Source organism: Molossus molossus, unplaced genomic scaffold, assembly GCF_014108415.1.
Source record: "Molossus molossus isolate mMolMol1 unplaced genomic scaffold, mMolMol1.p scaffold_m16_p_1, whole genome shotgun sequence".
Taxonomy (NCBI): Eukaryota; Metazoa; Chordata; class Mammalia; order Chiroptera; family Molossidae; genus Molossus; species Molossus molossus.
The window spans coordinates 68,817,056-68,834,972 of NW_023425344.1; the positions used below are offsets into that span (position 1 = coordinate 68,817,056).

General features: G+C 37.3%; 1 protein-coding gene across 8 annotated transcripts in view; it reads right to left on the bottom strand.

Annotated features, from left to right (window-relative positions):
- The window catches only part of SNCA (synuclein alpha), a 111,111-nt gene that overhangs the window by 54,654 nt on the left and 38,540 nt on the right, over positions 1-17,917 (bottom strand). For 6 of the 8 annotated variants that reach the window (XM_036258761.1, XM_036257988.1, XM_036255008.1 and 3 more), the window contains exon 5: positions 17,469-17,493. The exons of 1 other annotated variant lie outside the window; for it this stretch is intronic. In XM_036258761.1, the coding sequence (XP_036114654.1) occupies positions 17,469-17,493 (25 nt within the window). Of the gene's footprint in view, positions 1-16,804; positions 16,858-17,468; positions 17,494-17,917 lie in introns of those variants that run through there. One more of the 8 variants, XM_036261721.1, reaches the window with a different exon arrangement.

Genomic DNA, 17,917 nt, shown 5'->3' on the forward strand with positions numbered 1-17,917 from the left:
TTAATACAAGTATCCCTGTGAAATGGGTTGTTTCTGCATGCATGGGCAAACATGCATCATTCTAACACCTTAAATACAAATTTTATTCTTTAGAATTCCGAGTCGAATTCTAACACTAGTTTCTATCAGCAGTTACTTTAAGGTCCTATAACTGATGCTGGAAGAATTGGGTAAGACAAAAATTTTGCTTATTCCAATTATCAGCAGAATGTTAAGAAAGATCTTTAAGAATGAGAATAGTAGTTCCAGGTTTTGATACATTGCAACAGGGAACAGAAAAGACAAACAGATTGGGTCTGCAATAAATTTTCAAGGTCAAACTTCTACTATTTAAAAATTGTTTTTACAGAGGTCACTTGAGAAAATACACATTTCTTCCTAATACTTACATATATATCTCTCCTCACCTGAGGATATTTTATTATTATTATTATTATTGATTTTAGAGAGAGAAGAAAGGAGATAGAGGAAGGGAGGAAAGGAGAGAGAGAGCGAGAAACATTGATGTGAGAGGGAAACATCGATCAGCTGCCTCCTGTAGGCTCCCCAAAGAGAATTCAAACTCATAACCTAGAGATGTGCCTTGACCGGGAATTGAACCCACAGCCTTTTGGTGTATGGGACAATACTCTAATCAACTGAGCCACCTGGTCAAGGCACTCATATTTATATCTATTTTTGACAGATCATACACTCTTACTTAAGCTAGGTGATTTCATATTACTTATAACTATGTTCTTGTCATCAAGTTAATGGGCCAATGACAAGCCTAACTTTGCTTTCATACCCAATTATAGCATTATTCTATAGACATGGCTTTAGAATGATAGAATATACATATTCTATTTTTTAGTCTAAATTTAAGTGTAGTTAAGGCTACATTATGGGGAAAACTTTTCATTCACATATGGGTTTTAAAAATATTTGAATATTTCATTACAGAGGTGGGCAAAGGTAGGTTTACAGTTGTGAGTATGCAAAACAAGGTTTATTCTTGTCTTATTATTTATTGATTGATTATTGTATTATTTTGAATTTCTTTTCCCATATGAAACTATAAACTTACTTTTGCCAAACTTTGTATCTCTAGTTTCAATATATGCCTTTACCAAAAATTTTAAATGTTTTTTTTTTAAGAATAAAAACATAATATTTGCCATTAAATCTTAAAAGTCTAACATGTAAGTGGATGCTTAGGAAATCATATTCTTAACTGTGGGTTTATAAACTTATGGAGAGGCCTGTATTTATAATGATAGGCCTTTTGCTAGAATGAATGTCTTAAGATGAATTTTCTTTTCTTTATTTATTTTAAATACTAACTTGCAGAATAAATGGGGAGGAGGATAATAAAAACTACTTATTGTATTTATAAGAGATCTATTTTCAGTATCTGTATCTGAACACTTTAAACTATAATCTGACATATGGTATTTGAGTTTATGGTCTGTGGCTTATAGTAATCTTTGGGTCATTTTTCTGAATTAATTTTATAAGTGAAAAAACAAAGTGACCAAGAGGATAATCTACTTTGCAGAAATAACTTTAAATAAGCAACTTGAAGTACAACAAAGAGGCCAGGGTCAGAGCTAGACAAAATGAAAGTAAATATACTTTTTTAAAAAAGAAGAAAAAAGAATATGCTCTGGCTTCTTCCCATATTCCCCTATGACAGAATGACAGTATCTGAATCCAAGGGCAACTCAATAATAGTCAGCAATTACCAGCTGAGGAATGGTTGGATAGGTGGGTGGGTGGGTGGATGGATGGATGGATGGATGGATGGATGGATGGGTGCTTGTGACTGGGGACCCTTCACCATCTTGCATACGCAGTTCAAATCCCTTAGACAAATGCCATGTAATGTGCTTCCTTCACCTGTGAATAAATAGACTTAAACACAGGCACTAGGAGAAGATGAGACTAAACTACTCAGATTATAATAAGGGGAGGGGAAAAAAAATCCTTGACAGTTTCCTGTTGAAGAAAAAATTTGTACTCTTGATAATATGTCATATTTGTATGAAGAACAGAAGAACGCTGCCTGGGAGAGAAACATTCATATTGGGGGTCATCACTATAGGCTGTCTTCCAGATAAAGAAGGAGGATAATACAGTATAATCTTTTTAAGTGCCTTCTATGATGAGTTAGGAATGGGTGCAGAGGAGTGGTATTTTCATTGCTTAAATATACAAAACAGATCAAAAAAAGGACGTCAACAGCAGAGTTTCAATATTTTCAAACTATAAAGACTTAGTAATAATATGACTATAGCACTAAGGAAACAATCCTTATCTAGCACCCATCCTACCACCCTCTAGCTTTGTGACCTTGGGCTAGTCAGTTAATGACTCTGTGTCTAAAGATAAAGAAGAAGGGCTGGATGGTCTCTTCCAATGCCAAGTTGGTGATGCTGCAGCCACAATTATATCTGGAAACTTCACTAACATTTTTGAAGCTTCCTAAGAGTTTTGGGAATTCAATATGCATTAATAAAATCCTAGTCTGGCCAGTGTGGCTCAGTGATTGAGCGCTGACCCATGCACCAAGAGGTCACCAGTTTGATTCCTGATCAGGGCACATGCCCAGGCTGTAGGCCCAATCCCCAGTGGGGGGCATGCAGGAGGCAGCCAATCAATGTTCTGTCCCATCAATGTTTCTATTTCTCTCTCCCTCTCACTTCCTCTCTCCCTAAAATTAATAAAGGAAAAACAATTAATAAAATAAAATACTTATGGCAATATTTTCTAAACATAACATTGAACACTGACGTGTTGAAAAGATGTCTTTATTAAAATGTCTCTTGTTCTTTTCCAAGGTAGTGGAAGCTGAATAAATCTTAGGAACTCTTTTACAATTGGTGATCATTCCACTTGACTATTAAACTTAATCCAACCATTTTCCTTTTTAAATAACAACATATTTTATTTGAAATATCTGCAGAGTTTATTTTAATCTATATGCATATATTCACTTTAAATTAACTTTTTTTTTTTTTTAGAAATATAGAATGGCACTATCAACCAATATTGATCAAGTAATGTTTACTCTTCAGAGATAGTGTGGGAAGAAGATGTGCAAGTCTAGCAACATAAAAAAGATTGATCCCACAAATCATGCAGGTTTAGAGGACGGGGCAGGAAAATCTGATTGTTGGGAAAGAAATGAGCTGTTCTTCAGAAGCAAGAACACCGAATTCTCTGGTTGTCTCCTTCTAGTCCCACAATGCCCCTAGCATCATATAATCACTGCCAATCAATTGCATCCAGAAGGTGGGATAAAATGCCAAATTATACTTTTGGCAGGATGCCAGGGATTCTCAGATGGCTTCTTCCTCTCCCTTCTTCAGAACGTACCATATGAGCTAGGTTTATTTTGAAATGTCTACGAAAAACAAGTCAGATTTTTCTTGAAATTGGCCCTTCCTAGAGAGGAAATTTTTTTTTTCTTTTCTTTTTTATCCTCACCCGAGGACATTTTTTCATTTTTTGTTCACACAGAGTGGGAGGGAGAGAGAGGAAGAGAGAGAGAGAGAGAGAAACATCAACATGAAAGGGACACATTGAGTGGCTGCCACCCACACGACCCAACCAGGGCCAGGGACAATCTGCAACCGAGGTACGTGCCCTTAGCAGGAACCAAACCCGGGTCTCTCTGGACCACAGGTTGACGCTCTAACTGCTGAGACAAACTGGCCAGAGCAAGAGAGGAAATATTTTTCAAGATGTTTCATATAAGTCTATTTGTTCATTTTATTGTTTTTAATCTTGTTCATAAATCTGTCCTCTAAAGAACTTCAAAATTTCACCATGTTCTAACATTACTATAAAAATACATCCAATATGTTCATAGAAAGATAGTGGTTAACACATTCATTAATCTTAAGAAATGTTAGAGGGAAACCAATATAACCTAAAATTGAAATCAAAGGTCATTCAATAAAGTTGACCATTTTATTTATCATTAATTAATGATAGTAATAAAAATATGCAGGTACTCTTCCACTCATGATGGGCTGCATCCTGATAAATGCATTATAAGTTGAAAATATCAGAAGTTGAAAATGCAGTTAATAAACTTTACCTACCAAATATCATAGCTTAGTCTAGCCTATCTTAGATGGGCTCAGACACACATTACCCTACATTTGGGCAAAATCATTTAACACAAAGCCTATTTTATAACAAAGTGTTGAGTATCTCATGTAATCTATTATGCACATTGCTTTTGCACCATCACAATGTTGAGAAATTTTAAGTCAAACTATCATAAATCAGGTACCATGTGTATAGGGTTTTACCACTTGCAAAGCCTTTCACTTGTGTTTCTATTTGATTCTCACAATAACCCTGTTAGATAGATACTATTATCTTCTTTTTATACACAAGATTCAGGGAGGGTAAATGACATAAATAAAGTCACAGACCTCTTAAATTATGTGATACTAATTATAACTCTTAAATTATTTCTATAGGATCAGCTAGCTTCATTGAGTTCAAAAGACATATTCAGTTGCAAGACTTAGTAAAATTCTGCTCTATTTAGTGACCTTATATGTGTTTGTTCAGACATGATTTGATCATAGGCACAGCAGTGGTTGTAGACAGATTTGTAACCCAAATCCATGTTATCTGTTTCTAGGTACAAAACTCTCTCTATCGGTATGCTCTTTATATCACATGCTAAATACAGGACTGGTGGTCTGCCCAGTTGTCAGTTGGATATGAATATGAGTTTATGTATAATTATAATTATTATTTAAATTTAAAAAGGGGAGGATAAATAGGTTGTAGCAGAGCCAAATTGTAGGTTTTTATGCCACCATATGTACCACATGCTGGAAAACACACTTCAAATTAAATACATTTTCAAGGTATAGAAAACAATGCAACCAACATCACAAAGGCTGCATATGACAAGCTAATATGCTCAAGGGTGAAAAGCTGAGGCCATTCCACTAAGATTTTTTTTAAAAAATAAGTATGCCCACCCTCACCACTTCTATTCAACATAGTACTAAAGGCCTAGCTAAAGCAGTTAGGCAAGGAAAAGAAAAAAGAAAGGCATCCAAATTAGAAATAAGATAATATAGAGAGAAAACCCTAAAGACTCCACTCAAGAACTGCTGGAACTAATAAAGAAATTCAGTAAAGTTGAAGAATACAAGATCAACGTATAAAAAATCAATAATGTTTCTGCACACTAATAACAAACTAGCCAGATAATAATAACAACAAACAAACAAACAAACAAAAAAACCCAAAACTATCCCATTTCCAATAGCACCCAAAAGAATAAAATACTTTGGAATAAATTTAGCCAAGGAGGTGATATGACATGTACACTGAAAACCATAAAATCTTGATAGTAAAAACTGAGGAAGACATAAATGAATTAAAGATAGAGCAAATATTTTCAAAATGTCCATACTACCCTAAGAAATCTACAGATTCAATGCAATCCCTATCAAAGTTCCAAGGGCAATTTTCAAAGAAATAGAAAAAAATAATCCTAAAATTCTTATAGAACTGCAAAAACCCCAAATAGCCAAAGCAATCTTGAGAAAAAAACAAAGCTGAAAGTATCATACTTACTGATTTCAAATTATGTTACAAAGCTATAGTAATCAAACAGCATGGTATTGGAATAAAAAAAAAAAAGGAAATGGAACAGTACAAAGAGCTGAGAAATAAACCCACACGTATATGATCAAATAATCTTTGGCAAAGGCTTAAATAACACATAAGGGGAAAGGACAGTCTCTTCAATACATGGTGCTGTGAAAACTGGATACCCACACGCAAAAGGATGAAACTGGACTCCTGTCTTCTAACACTCACAAAAATTTACTCAAAATAAAGACTGAATGTAAGACTTGGAACTGTAAAACTCTTAGAAAAAAATGTTAGGGAAATCTCATTGATATTGGTCTTGGCAATGATTTTGTTTTTGTGTATAACACCAAAAGCACAGGAAACAAAAAACAAAAGTAAACAACTGGGACTACCTGAAACTAAAAGCTTCTGTAAGGCAAAGAAAATAACAATCTGAAAGGCAACCTGCGGATTGGGAGACTGTTTTAAACTATAATTATTAATCCCAAACGCAAAACATCTTTTCTCCTCTCCCTGACATAATAACATGCAAAGATGACTTTTAACCATCCCACAGAAATTTACTGCTAAAACTGTACTCATGAATATTCATTTTACTTAAGTGACACAGGCTCTATATAAGTATGACTATATTACATCTATTCATCCTTTCTGAGCTCTCTGACACAGTGACTATGTCTGCTTTTAAAATTTTGATATGTCCATCACTCACTGAGTTCCAACCAAAGAAAAGGTGTTCAACATATGTTTACTGAACGGAAGAGAATCTCCTTCTAAATAGCACGTATCCACAAACAATGCTTAATAATAGGCTGTACAAGAGTTTGCCAGCTGTCCACCAAAATTTGTTTTTCCTGCTTTAACAGGGCATGTAGCTATATGCTACATTTCCTATCTACCTTGAACTAATTATAGCCAATATCCAATGAAGGGAGAGAGGAAATAATAAATGTACTTCAAATGGGTTGGATATGTCCCCCTAGAGAATGGTGAGGCTGCAAGAGTTGAGGAGTTTTGGTCCCTCAACCCTGTGGGGGAAAGTCACCTACCAGCCCAAAACACCTACCATCTTATGTGAATAAGAAATAACCTTATTGAGTTTAAGTATTTTTACAGAAATGTATCCTATGGTATTTAAGATACAAATGTCACTGAATAAATTTGTTATTTTTGTTTAAAAAATCAATTATTTGTTCAGTGTGACAGATATTATAACCAATCCAGCTGCCTTGTTCACCGTGTGTGCACCCCTCCCGGTCCCCTCCCACTTCTTTGACTGCTGAAACCCTGCACACGACTCTGCATGGAAACCCCTTCCCTCAGGCTTGTTCAGACATCAGGCACCCATGGTTGCATGCCTCCATACCCAGAGGAGACGGGAATGAAAAAAGACAGGGAAGTGGGAAGAGCGAGGGAAGGTGGATAAATTAATTCATTTTTAATATAATGCTACACAAAAGGAAATGCCAGCAAGTAACATTTTTGAAAGTCAGTATTAAAAACATTCCGCAGAGACTACCTAATGTGGATAATTATATTTCACTTAAAATCCTATCTGAATTGAAAAGAATAGCTGAGAGGGCTAAGGAATCAGAGTTGGCTGCCTAAACTTGTAAGTCTCTGATTACTAGCACCTTGGACAGCAGGCAAAACTGAGTTCTCCACTCAGACTGAAATCTAAATCTCTCATCCCCTGGGTCCTAAAATATCTTCCTAGGTTTTAGACAATCTAAAGCTGCCTGGACATGCAACATTGTTTTTCAACTGTCCAGTATCATAACTCACATTACCGACAAGGTCTTATTTATGTATACTCAATGCTTTTCTCTTTTTATTTCTTTTATCATAAACCAAAAAAACACTGATAACTTCTAAAATATATGTGTCAGCCAACAAGATTTCCTTTGTCAAAGCAAAGCTTTTCTCTGAACTATAGCTACAGGAGAAAATAGGTTTATAGGAAGCATGTAGTACCCATACAAAAACATTTTGTCCTGTTAGATGTTTCAGTAAATGCTGCATTTCTATGTAGGAGGTATAACATTCCTGCAAAAAATACATTTCTTTCCTTGAATATTCACAGTTGATGCCAAATATTCTCATACATGAAAAAAGACAGAGCTTATTAGCAATATCTTGCTTAATTCTTTAGATTTTTAATATTTATTCATTATGTTAAATACTCTTATGAAAATCTTGATTAATGTACTTGGATAAATTATCAGAAAAGTAAAAGTTTTCTTCAATATATACAATACTACAACTAAACTGGGCTAAAAAGAAACAACCCATGTGAGAATATATAAAAAAACAAATTATGACTTACGATTATTACAGGAAGAGAACATTGTTACCTAGGGCACTGTCTCCTCAATTATAAATGTGTTTCCTCGAAAAATGTGTTTCTAAGTCATTTGCTGAAACACAGACCTTATTTTGCCACACAAATTACATTACAGATGATTTTAATTCCCAGGGCAAGTCCAGAACAGTGTTCCTTATTCATTATGTCATAAAACCATAAGATGGTATTATCAGTACTATGTATCTCACCAAGAGATGTTAAAAGTCCACTCTCGAGGCCCAGGTTTCTCTTCTAGTTCTAATTGCACTGGTTACTCTAGCTCTCAGCCGTAAGTTTCTCCAGTTCTCAGTAGTAAGATAAGAAGTCCTGAGGTTCTAGGCAGGAGAGAGGGGATCCTGGAGGAAAGTAGGGGTTATTGCAGAAAGGGCCTGAGCAACCCTGGGCTGTGTGTAGCCCTGGTCCAGTTCTTGGTAGAAAGTGAACGCTGCCTAAATCTGTGTCCTAGGTCTCTGGCAGCAATTTGTAGGGGGCACGGGCAGAGAAATGTCTTTGATGACAAGTGATGTTGTAAGAAGAGTAGGAAGACGTATGAGCAATGGCTAAGGACAATGGAAAAGTGAAGGACAAGTCCAGCAGCACCCTGCGTGAGTAACTGAATCCCGACCTCAAGGAACAGGGAAATCACCTGTGCTGTGTATATATGGACACACACACACAACACGCGTACACATCTATCAGGTATTATACTAATCGGAGCACTGCAAGCTAGTTCAAGACAGTAATTATCACACAATAGCCTCGTGCAGAATTTTAGAGCATGCTCTCTGACATTAGTGAGAATTATATGCACTAACACGTATTTAAGTAATGTTTTGCTCTACACCGGCTATTGAAGATTTTGTGCTCTGTGGTTGTTGTGGTCTCATCCACCTGTCTCAGGGGACACACTGACATAATTGAGGCAGCTCAGCATGTCATATGGAAAATCTCTTATAAGGTAAAGGTCAAAGTTTAAGTAGGAGAGTCATTGAGTTAATTTATTTTCCTTAAGAGGAGTTACTCCGTAGGTCAAAACCAAAGTCACTGAGAGATGTTTCTCACTCTGTATTGTGGGTGTGAGGAGAACAAGTCATTGATTTCCTGCGGTGGCTTTTTGCTCGTCTCAGAGGAATACATTAATAAATTCTGCACAGCTGCAATTTAGTAGTGTGACAAAAATGAATAATGTGCTCCTCTGTCCACAGAGAAAACACAATACAAATCCCCTCCCCTCGCCACCCTCCCCCATCATCACCACTTAGCCTGGTGAAGTGTTTTTAACCCCAACCACTTTCAAAGTTAATGATATACTGTTGCCTCAAAATCACGCTCAGGAAAAATGTCCAGCTCCCTGTAAATATACCTCCTACTGAACTGAATGCTTCTGTGTGTTATATGGCAGTGGTTCCCACAGGTAAAAATGTCTTGCAAACAAGTAATTTTGACCTGGCTACTCTGAAACATGGTTATTGACCCTTCCAAATGTTTTTCCGACTTCAGGAATTCAAGTCTTCCCAATGTGTACTCATACAATCAGAACGTTTTCTCTCCTCCGGATGCCTGGTAGTGTGGACACTTTTGAAGAAAAATAGACATAAATATCTAAACATTACCTATGTTTATTTCTAGAATGCTTTTTAAAAATATTTTGTCTTTAAAACGAATGTTTCACGTCCAGCCAGTGTGGCTTAGAGGTTGAGCGTTGACCCATGCACCAAGAAGTCGCCGGTTTGATTCCCGGTCAGGGCACATGACCAGGTTGTGGGCCAAATCCCCAGTGGGGAGCGTGCAGAAGGCAGCGAATTGATGTTCTCTCTCATTGATGTTTCTATCTCTCTCTCCCTCTCCCTTCCTCTCTCTCTAAAATTAATAAAGGAAAAAAATAAAATGAGCATTCCTGACATCCTATATATTTAGAATATTTGTAATACAAAAGTAATTTTCCACTTTAAAGACAAGAGAAATCTATACAAATTTACAGCTAGAAAACCCCTTAGAGATCCTGAAACACCCATCCTTATATTTACAAACGAAACAGGTACGTGAGTCTAAGTGACCTGCCGAAACCTAAGCTGGTAGAAAAACTAGGTTATTAGACCCATCCAACTCAGTTTCTCCAGGTGAAACCCAGTGATGCAATTGGTACCAGATTCCTTTATAACAGCCCAACATCGGCCATTCTGTGCACACTCCCCCACGTTCACACACTCTCTTTGGTTTACTTCGGGTATAGCTTATTATTCTCATGGTTAATCCCCTGGTCATGACTGTGACTAGTATATAAAGTGTGTCAATCTAGTCTGTTGATGTTTCCATCATCTCTTTACTTTTTCTATACAGGACTCAGAATTTAATCTATCCTTTAGCTTGCATTTTAATTTTAAAAGCCTTCTGTGGGTCTTTTATTCCATTCCCCTTTGAATTAGATTTAACCCAGTAAAACATTCAGTTTTTCCTTATTTGATAACTGTTATCTACCTGTATATGCTCCTTTATAACCTCTACTTCAGCAAGAAAGTCTTTTATCTCTTTACATGCATACCACTTATTATAGTCCCTAAATTTTGATAATAATGATAAAATTATAGCATGCGTTACTTTATGTCACACATTGTCCTTAGTTGCTTAAATTCATTATCTTTTGCAGCATTTACAACAATCCTTGGATATTCCTTGTCACATTTATATTTTGTTACTTTAAGATATAAATATTTTGATATAGTATTATTCTATTACTGCTATAATGAGTTACCACAAATTTGGTGGCTTAAAACCACACAAATGTATCAGGTTGGAATTCTGCAGGTCAGACATTTTACAGGAGTTTCACTGGATTAAAATCAATTTGTTGGAAAGAGTGTGTTCATTTCCAAAGGCTGGGGGGAGAATCTTTTTTCTTGCTTTCTCTAGCTTAAGGTCATTCATAGCTCTCACCATGAGCCAGAAACCTATCTGTTATACTTTTTATGTTTATTGTTTGTGAGAATGTTCATTCCTCGAAAGCAGGAACTTTTATTCTGTTCATGGTTATAGCCCAGTGTTTCAGAACAATGTTTGACACATAAGAGACATTCAGTCAACATGGATTAATGAATAAATGAGCTTTTTCTGTTTTGCACTGTCATTTTGTAACTTTGTTATCTGTGGGAAGATAGCCATTTTAAGCCTCAATTTTTACATATGTGAACAGAGGGGTGTTAATACCAAAATACTGTTGTGAAGATTAATTGAGGATATATTTGTGAATACCTAGTAGCATAGTGCCTGGCACATGGCATGAGAAAATGATGTCATTAATGTTATTACTATTAATAAAAAAGTATTCTGTTTTCCTTTACAGCACCTAAAGCTATCCAAATTACCTTGATTGCTTACTTCTTTACTCACTTATTACTTATTCCACAAAAGAAAAAACTTTACATTTCACCTCTGTATCTTTAGTACCTAGTACCTGATTGGTGCATAGCAGGAGCTGAAGAAATATTTGTTGAACTAAGCTGCATGTAGAAAAGAACCTTAGGGACCTTTTCTTCTACCACTTAAAGCTGTGCGCACTATTTTGATGGCTCTGTCGTGGTCTTACGGATTCAGTTTCAGAATATAACATGGGATGTAGACTGGTAGTTGAGCTGGTAATAGGGATAGAAGAAGCTTGGAACTCTTTCTCTTGTAAAAGTTCTTAATGTTTGGTTTTATTTAACCCTATTAGAACCTGATAAAAGAACCAAAATTACCCATTCCTTACCTATTCACAGCACTTTGCATAAACGTCTAGGGACCCACCAAGAATCTGAAGACTATTCATTGATCTAAGAAATGTTCACAAGTGTCAGATGAAGGAACTTAGTACAGGCTCTTTCCTGGAGGTTCTAGTGTGTGGCTAAGACAACAGAATATGCTGTGTAGCAGGACAATGCTATTGTGTCAGAAAGCAGTCAGGCAGTTTTAACAGGCCAGGTGAGCTGTTCTGAAGACCTGGGTTGACACTGGTGATGGAGTGAGAGAAGGCTTAAGCCAAGCCAAGCCAGCAGTCTGGGTGCTTTGGAGAGTGAGGGAGAATGAATCATCCTTGATTTCAATATTTATATCCTCTGTAGATTCATCTTTTGTGTATGTATGCATATATAATTTTTTTATTTCACTTAAAATGAAGAGCAGTAAAAATAATGGCTATGTGAAGAATTTGTGAAAAAAGTAGTAGACCCTGGCCAGTTTGCCTCAGTGGTTAGAGCGTCGCCTGCAGATTAGAGTCTCGGGTTTGATTCCGGTCAAGGGCATGCCCTTTGGTTATGGTTTGATCCCTGGCAATCAATGTGTCTCTCTCACAACTGAAAATCAATGGAAAAATATCCTCAGGTGAGGATTAAAAGAAAAAAAGAAAGAAAGAAGAAATTCAGAGCACTTTAATGTAATAAACATAGAGCTATTTTAGTTCTCATCACATTATAATCTAGGACTCATTCCCCACACAATGATTATCTGAGGATTCCTTGACCTATAAAGAGTGGACTTAACAACTGTTAAAAACTTCATAATACATATTCCCGTGGAACTGCTTCAATTACCACCGCAGTAGTGTTATAATTAGAAATACCATAAAGTCATGCAATGAACATAATATTCCTTCTTCTGCTGTCAGGGTGCTAGAAAGATCCCCAAGAGAATTGATTTTCAGATAGAGATAAAAAGCAGCTGTTCATAGAAGAAAGAAAGATGTCTTATCCTTTGAGACGACATGGAGGGACCTAGAAAATATTATCCTAAGCGAAACACGCCAAGCAGAGAAAGACAAATATCACATGATCTCACTTATTTGTGGAATATAATGAACATAACAGTCTGAGGAATGGGTAGCCCCAGAGAGGTGGAAGTGGGGTACAGACTGACAATCCCCTGAAGATAAACCACAGAACTTATATGCATGTATGCATGAACAGTGGACATGGACAACAAAGGTGGGGACGGGGTGGGGAGGGAGGGGGGAATCAGTGGGGGGAAAAGGAGAAACATCTGTGAAAAAAATAAATTAATTAATTTAAAAAAAGAGCAGCTGTTCACTCATAGAAAGTAGCCTCTACTACTGACAGGTCACAGTAAATCTGATTCTCTTTGAATAGAGGACGGGCACCTAAATTGGTTCAAATATATATGAAGGGATAGACTGAAGAAAAAAAAATGAAGTCCTCTTCCATAATATTCTAAGATAAGAAAAAGAAAACCCATGCTGGGAACAAAGCAAAGTCAATTTGGAAGCCTTTGTGTGTTATTCTAATTAAACTAATTTATAGTAGAATAGAAAAATCTAGAATGAGAGCTGCCCCTATTAAAAGTGAGAGAATTCAAATAGCTCCTGGGCCTTATCTGTCATAATATCACTTCATGGAAGGATACTGAACGTCTTCATTTTTTTTTATTACTTTGCACCTATGGAAAAATACATAGGAAGATTATAGAAAGAAAACTTTTAAGAAGTATCTCCAGTTTTTCTAATATTTATGTCCGGGTCAGTTTGGCTCAGTGGTTAGAGTGTCAGCCTACAGACCAAAGGTTCTCAGGTTCAATTCCTGGTCAAGGCCACGTACCTGGGTTTGATCTCCAGCCCTAGTCAAGATCATGCAGGAGGCAACCAATCAATGTCTCTCTCACATCAATGTTTCTCCCCGCCCCTCTTCCTACTCTAAAAATCAATGGAAAAATATCCTCAGGTGAGGATTAACAACAACAACAAAAACAACAACAAAAAAACCCCCATAATTTAAATAAATAAATAAAAGGGTTATAACTTAGTTTTTATTTAAAAAACTATATAAAGCAAAAGAGAAGTAACACACTAAATAACTGACTTATTTCATTTGGGGCTCTTCTATATTCAAGGAGCTTGTAAAATACTGAGGATTTTTTTTTTTTAATGTCCTTGTGTTTAGAAAGTTCATTGTCAAATTTTGGAGATAAATTGGTAAACAACATTACTGTGTATTAAAAACCATAATATTCATGAAAAGATATGCTAAGGGAGCACCAACCAACCAGAGGGCAAAACCTAGGCCAACAGATGCGAGACAGGAGGTTGGAGAGAGCCCGAGCTGGCACATGGACAACCTGTGTCCTGACAATGAAGAACTGCCCCGGGTGCCAAGCTGGGGGACTCAGTTATGAGACCTGGATTTGGATTTGGACGGTGCAAGGAGAGGAAAAAAGAAACCAGCTGGAGATCACTGCAACTGCCCACCTAAGAGAAACTGAAATCCAGAGATGAGTTACAGATAAATGGGATATAGACAATGAAACTGCAGAACTTGGTGACTGACGACAAGAGAGGGAGGTGGGTGAGTCAGAGGGAGAGTTGAAGATACTGAAAAAGAACATTACAGGAAGAAGAGCAAGTTTAGGGGAAAGAAGACAATTCATCATCTGACCAGTGATGAGAAACCATTCCTGCATAGCCGACACCGCTTCCTTCCACGTGTTCTGGAAGTTAAATGTCACCTAGCAAAAAGCCTTCACATTTTATTTTTCCAGACCCCTTATTATATCTTCAGTAGTGTGTTCACCTGGATAAATAGCATAGCCCCTTCATAGACCCGAAGTTTACACTAGGATAACAGGACAAGGCCCATCTTCCCTCTTTTGCTAAATGTCACCGGTTCTGTCTTCCACCAGGAACCTTCTGCTTTGCTGATCACAGGACAATTAATTTATGTAGGAGAGGTGGTTTTAAGTTTGCTCTCCTATATCAAGGGAAGTATATAATTTTAAAAAGTCAACTATGCAGAGGTATAATTTGCTTACAAAACTGTGCCCTTATTGTTTATGTATATTTCTAGAGTCTTGATACATTTAAAAAAATCTATATATTCACCACTGTAGACACAAAAGCATATATTTTTATTATTTCCCCAAAATTTCCTTTGTGCCTTTATCTTGCTAAGCTCCTTGGCAACCTCTGCCCTGACCCAGGGTAGTAGCCACGGAGAGACACCGCTTGGATCTTTATTCAAAAGCCAATTAGCTGTAAGAATTGCTGTCAGTACCTGCTCAGCAGCCTTAGGATCCACTGGGTTGAAACCCAGGCCAGCCTCCAGTGCTGAGAACAGCAGTATGTCTAGGGCCTGGACATTTCTGCTTGGGGGCATTTCTCCTTAACAAGCAACCTTCGCACCAGAACTCCCTGCTAGAAGCCAAGACTTCCTCAGAGCTGCACGGCAGCCTGAGACACGTCCTACCTTATTTTACACTGTTGACAGGCTACCTACATTTCAAGTCCTTCCCAGTAACATGAATCTTGTGCTTATCATATGGGGCAATGCAGGTGTAGAGATCAACAGAAAATGTTTATTTAATACCTATCATATGCAAGGAATTGTAACAGGGAACGCAAAGAAAAACGTATTACCGTTTAATACTAAAGTAATTACAATGAAGTTGTAAATACTAAAGATTTTGTACCAAAAGGATAATTAACATGAGCAGCCATCTCTGACAAGTTCAACAGAAATAGTAGAGGCAACAAGTGCTATGACAATTGCGGTAGGGATTTTTGTGCTCTTAGACCAAAAGTGTGTCTTAGATATTTGAGATTTGAGAACAGGTTCCAGGCATAGAATATATACACATACACAAAGGTAGGAGGAACCTGATTTGTTCTGATAACAATGGATGAGCCAGTCTTTGAGATATTATACTATAGATAATGCATTTCCCGGTGTTTAAGGTTAGCCAACTCATAAATGTACAAATAAACAAATGACAACAGATATGATGTAGCATCTAAGATATAATGTAGACAGTTTAATGACATAAACATTGGCTTCTAATAAATGGGGGCCAGTTAAATATGTTTGAGTGAAGAGGAAAGTGTGAAGTGGTACATATGGCAGCGGAAAGTTGCCTGGGAGGAAGAGGTAAGCCTCGGATAGATGGCGGCTTGATGGGAGTCGTGTCCAAACGTACTGGGAGAGAAGGAGAGAGACTGGAAGAATGAAAACTATAAGGATTCTAGAGTCATTTTATGGCTCAATGTGGAAAAGAGGGGAATGTAATTCACTAAATATCGATATTGTGGGCCATAGGAAAAACTCAGATGTCAACGGGAATAGCTGATATGGAAGGCTCCTTGTCTGGAGGAAAGATTAAGTTCAACTTTAGATCTACTGAAGTCAAAGTGTGACATCTCAGTAAAAACATGCAGTGTATAAAGGGAAATGTGGGAGTGTATATTAGGTCAGAGATTCCATTAGAAATGGACAAAGGGATAAGTCGTCGTGAGAATATATAATATTGAGAAAAAAGAACACAACTCGGAGAATGAGTCCGGACTCTGTACAGCAGATTAAAGGCTTAAATTATAAAAATGTGAGAAACAGTTTTTGTAGAGAAGGCTCTTGTGAATAAACAAGAAGTGAATAAAAGAATTAAATATCTACTAGATAGAAAGGCTATGCTTACTGGTGGGTGCAAACATATGAAGCTGCATAAATACCAAGTTTACTGTCTTGTGTAGCTGTATTCCTAGGTACACGACAGCCTTTCACAGCACATGAATGGAAGCAGTGGGGGTTGCCTGTGTGGCCATGAAATCCTTTGTTTTATTATATTCTTGTCCATGTTTTGCATAACATGACTGGGTGTCAACTGAGTATAGTGTGTGCCCTTTATTAAAAACCTTTACATAAATCTCACAAGGCTTTCTCTAAAAACAAACCTGTCCTACTAAATTGTATGCACCCCAAGTTGAATTTTAATACTTTCCTAAAATACTACCACCATATTTTTGAGACTTCTCTACGTCCAGAGCTACTTCTCACATCTGCGATTTCACTGGCTTATTTGTGGAGTATGCTGTTTCTCCCTTCTCCCTCTTCAGAAACTCTCTCCATCCTGCTGTCTTGCTCCATATCCTGGGTAGATGACTAGTATGAATTATATCAGAGTTTCTCAAGCTCGGCACTAGTGACATTTTGAACCAATACTTCTTCGTCATGGGAGGATGTCCTGTGCAGGGCAGGATAGTTAGCAGACCTGGCCTCTACCCGCTGGACGCCAGTAGAGTTCCCTCCTCCTTTCCCCCAGAGGTGTGCCAGACAAAACACCAGTCCTGAGGATCCAAATCACCTGTTTGCGAACCACTGGGCTACCTCAATGTACTCCTTTGCCTTTCAGTTGCCATGTGTTGGCCAATAGGAGCACCGGAAAGATAAAATGGGGAGGTAGGGAAGGAAGATCAGGTCACTCTCCCCTCACTATTTACTCCCTGCCACATCAGTGCAGGCAGGAGGCAAGCTCACAGATCACAGCTCCTGTCAGACGGCGTCTTCACAGTCTCATTTTCTCTCCCCCTCCCCATAATACCCTGTCCTGAGAATCTGCTCCTGCTCATCTAGGTCTAGTGGTTGCAAAGGGGCCCCCTGTTATTACTGAAGTACTACACTATTTCTTCTGTTTTTGCTAACTCGAGCCAAGTCTTCATAGTCAGTCACTTTATAAAGACACTAAAGACTCTGAAAATTACCTAATTTGGCTGCATCATCTGTTTCCTGCAGGAAATAGAATGGATACAAGGTAAGTACATATCAACATATTTACAGAAAAGCAAAATACCTAATAGTTATTGAGGTGTTTTCTCTACATCAGCCCCAATTATTGCAATGTTTTATAATACAGCCTTATAATACTCATTGATAGCTATATTGCTTTTTATACTTTGATTTGATTGATGAAAGGTTAGCTATGGGTAAAAAGATCATTAAAAACACTTGTTTAGCCCTGGCTGGTTTGACTCAGCTGTTGGGCCGCGGTTCTCAGCCTGTAGGTGACAACTCCTTCGGGGGTTGAGTGACCCTTTCACAGGGGTCACTTAAGACCATCAGAAAACACATATTTCTGATGGCAATTCATAATAGTAGCAAAATTACAGTTATAAAGTAGCAACAAAAATAATTTTATGGTTGGGAGTCACCA